At 46.1% G+C, this 3,750-nt stretch overlaps 1 protein-coding gene across 3 annotated transcripts in view; it reads right to left on the reverse strand.

Moving 5' to 3' along the window:
- Otulinl (OTU deubiquitinase with linear linkage specificity like) overlaps positions 1-3,750 on the reverse strand; it is a 25,858-nt gene that overhangs the window by 1,762 nt on the left and 20,346 nt on the right. For all 3 annotated transcript variants that reach the window (XM_026783812.1, XM_013349734.2, XM_013349735.2), the window contains exons 6-7: positions 1,959-2,087; positions 516-785 (exon numbers count right to left, since the gene is read on the reverse strand). In XM_026783812.1, coding sequence (XP_026639613.1) covers positions 516-785; positions 1,959-2,087 — 399 coding nt within the window. The remainder of the gene's footprint in view (positions 1-515; positions 786-1,958; positions 2,088-3,750) is intronic.

Raw genomic sequence — 3,750 nt, forward strand, 5'->3', positions numbered from 1 at the left:
GGAGGGGAGAGAAGGGGATGGGAGGGGAGAGAAGGGGATGGGGAGGGGAGAGAAGGGGATGGGAGGGGAGAGAAGGGGATGGGAGGGGAGGGTGCTCGCTATTAAGAATTGCATTGCTTTCTAACCAATTTGATGTCTTAGTGAAGATGCCATGCGTCTCATCGCTTCTTTGAGACAGAAAACAAGTGAACAAAAGACCTCAGTCATGGTGAGGGGCTTTCTCTGACCTTACAGTTGCTACTAACTCTTGTCTGTGACAGGGAACCGAATGCTTCCTCATGATGACCGCCTTTTCCCGGTTAGTGTCTGTGTGGTCACGAGGCTCTATGAACCTCGGACTCCCAGGACACACCAGCCAGCCACGAGGCCCATTATTCTTCTTTCGCACATGTGAAGCCAATAACCCCAGCCGGTCACCTCTGCGGAGGTGGCTTCCTTACTGCTAAAGAGAAACCCTAAAGGCCCACGAGGATTCCTGAGTCATCCGTGGATCACACACTGGGAGCCCCACTCACCTGCTCCGGTCCACAGGTGTCCCCCATGGGATTCAGGTGATTCATCATGAAGCTCAGAGGGTCTGAGGAGGACTCCCTGGAAAACAGGAGTCGGAAAAGGCCGGGGATGATCTTGTTCGTCTTCATCTGCTCGTACACTTCCGTGACCTGGTAGAGCATGATGAACTTCACAGCCTCGTACAGCTTGTACTCCAGGATGGCGTCGGAGAAGAGGATGTTGCACATGCTCCCTCTCTTGTGATAATCTCTCATCCCACTAAACTCGGTCCACTGCAGACACAGGGGTAAGTGGGAGCTGAGAAGGGCAAACACGGACGTACAAACCACCGCACAATTTGTAAAGTACTAATGAGATAAGCCAGAGAGGAGGGCAGGAGGGTGGCAGAGGACGGCATAATTTTATATTTTCAAGTCTGTCTTTTGGGACTATTTGATTCTTTTTTTAACCACAAGGATGCCGCAGTGGGCTGAATGTTCACCTGCCTCTCCAAACTCATGTGTTGAATGTCTTAGTCCAGGGAGATAGCCTTAGGAGATGAGGCCCTTACGTGGTGATTAGCCTCTGCGGGTTACAGTCCTCATGACTGGGACTGGCGTGCCTTTAAGAGGAAGCCAAGCCATTTTTGGCTCTCCTTCTGCCATGCGATGGCAAATCAAAACAAGCATGAACAAAACACTGTCCACCTGTCTATAAATCAGAAAGAGGGCTGTCACCAAAGTCACTTCTTGCTAGCCTCCTGGCCTCAGACTTTCAATCTTCATAACTGCAAGAAATAATCATTGGTTGTTTAAGCCCCCAGTTTATGGTGTAAGAGAAGCCTGGGCTACTAGACTAACACACAAGCACCTTACTTTTATAATAAGAAACAAAATAAAATAGCTTTTCTCAAAACATAACACTACTAGGTAAACCATCAAACACGTCCATTCTCTACAAGTGCTTGGGGTCATAGGGTCACCCGGAGACTATGCCAGTGAAGAACAGCCCGAGAAGCTGCCTAAGCTCACTCTGCAAAATTCGGAGGGTCAACTCCCACCCTCACAATAACCATGCAGGGGATAAACTATTCACAGTTCTTTATAGACAAGAAAGCTGTGACTTGGAAAGCCATTTTGCACCCACGCTATAGCTGTGTGAGCAGGATGCTTGCAGAAGGGCATTTCTGAGGTCTAGACTTCGTACAAAGTCCCTCCGTGTGTCTGGTCTCCAGTGCAGCCCCTAAAGCTTCTACCCCACAACGGGCCAAGCCGTCATCACATATAACACTAACTCTGGCTTAGCAAGAGAAAGCAAGTCACCACCGCCAGCAGGAAGCCTCCTGAGCTCAGTTTCGTTTCCCTACCTCACAGGCTCTGCCCCACATTACAGGGAGCCTGACTTGCCTTTGAGATGGAAGCTTTCAACTCCAGTCATTTATTCTATAATTTTTCCTACGTACTCACCTGCGTTTTCAGTAACTCCACGCATTTCCGTAACTTTCCAAACACATTGGAACCTGTATACTTCTCAGGTCCAAAACTGTACTGCTGGATCCAGTTACAGCCTTGAGAAAAGAGTAGCTTTTCAGGAAGCTTGAAAAGGAAGTAGATGCCAACAATGATTAGTGTCTGAGCGCTCAGCGCCCACCACCCAGAACACAGCAGCACACAGTCTTATCTCAGGCAGCCATCCTTGGAAAGACGACCATGTCAGTTAAGTGAGGAGCAACGGTCATCTTTGCTTTAGAGTGGGAATTATGTCATGTCTAGATTATATTTAAAAAAAAAAAAACTCAATTTAGGGTGTTGCCCAAAGAAACAATGTTTCTTTGTAACACTGATGTAACCTGTCAGAAGCCACTAGTAGCTAGAAAAGCTGGGCACACCAATTGGAGAGTGGGCTCCACAATGGTACAGTACGTTTCCCAACCTGGCTGTACCTCATGAGCTGAGAACAGATTTAGTTCGTATTTCCTACCTTTTTACCCTTGGCCCCATCTTCCACTATCACCGAACAACAACGCCACCTATCTCACAGAGCTCTGGGTTACATTCTGGGAGATTCAAAGGTTGGACTGTGGTGTTTATAAGACCTATTCCACTGTGGGTAGTGAATACCGAATCCCACAAACTTGGGGGTTGAGCATAGGATTTCTGTCACATTCTTTACTCTAATTAACTAGAAGTAGGGTTACCATACAATATTTATTTGACAAGTATTTGATATGAAACAGCAGTACTGAAAACAAATTTAAATAAAAGACATCAAGGAGACTGAATACATGGGACCATGTGTGTGTGTGTGTGTGTGTGTGTGTGTGTGTGTGTGTGTGTGTGTGTGTATTTTATATTTCTTGCTCCACCATCCCAAATTGGGCATACTGCATTCAAAACAAGAATTCACATTGTTCATCAAGAACATATGTCTGGGACAGGAGAGATGTCTCAGCAGTTAAGGGTACCCGCTGCTCTTCCAGAGGACCTGGCTTCAGTTCCCAGCACCCACATGGTGACTCACAACTGTCTGTAACTCCAGTTCCGTGGGACCCATTGCCCTTTTCTGGTCTGCTTGTGCACTGCAATCACATGGTACACTGACATACATGCGGGCAAGATACCCGTATATATAAGATAAATAAAAAAGACTATACTGCCATAAATTATTAAGAAAATGATAAAATAAATGTAAGCTGGGAGAAAACATCTGGAAATCACATATCCAAAAAAGCACTTATATTCAAAATGTACAAAGGATTTTCAAAACATAAGAAAACACAATCCAATAAAAATGGACAAAAGGGGGGGCTGGAGAGATGGCTCAGAGGTTGAGAGCACTGGCTGCTCTTCCAGAGGTCCTGAGTTCAATTCCCAGCAACCACATGGTGGCTCACAACCATCTGTAAAGAGATCTGGCGCCATCTCTTGGCGAGTATATATATAATAAATAAATTAAAAAAAATGGACAAAAGGTTTAAGTAGATAATTTTCCAAGAAGATGAGAGAGATTGCAAATACATACATGAAAAGATACTCAACATCTGCTCACCAAAAGCAAGTGAGGGCTGATGGGATGGCTCAGAGGGTGATGGAGCTTGCTGTGCAAGTCTGACGACCAGAGTTCAATCTCTGGAACCCATGCCGAGGTGGAAGGGGAGAACCAGCTTCACAGGATTGTTCTCTGACTTCTACATATGCTATGGCATGTGCCCTCTCTCCTCTCTCTCTCTCTCTCTCTCTCTCTCTCTCTCTCTCTCTC

Source organism: Microtus ochrogaster, chromosome 19 (assembly GCF_000317375.1).
Source record: "Microtus ochrogaster isolate Prairie Vole_2 chromosome 19, MicOch1.0, whole genome shotgun sequence".
Classification (NCBI taxonomy): Eukaryota; Metazoa; Chordata; class Mammalia; order Rodentia; family Cricetidae; genus Microtus; species Microtus ochrogaster.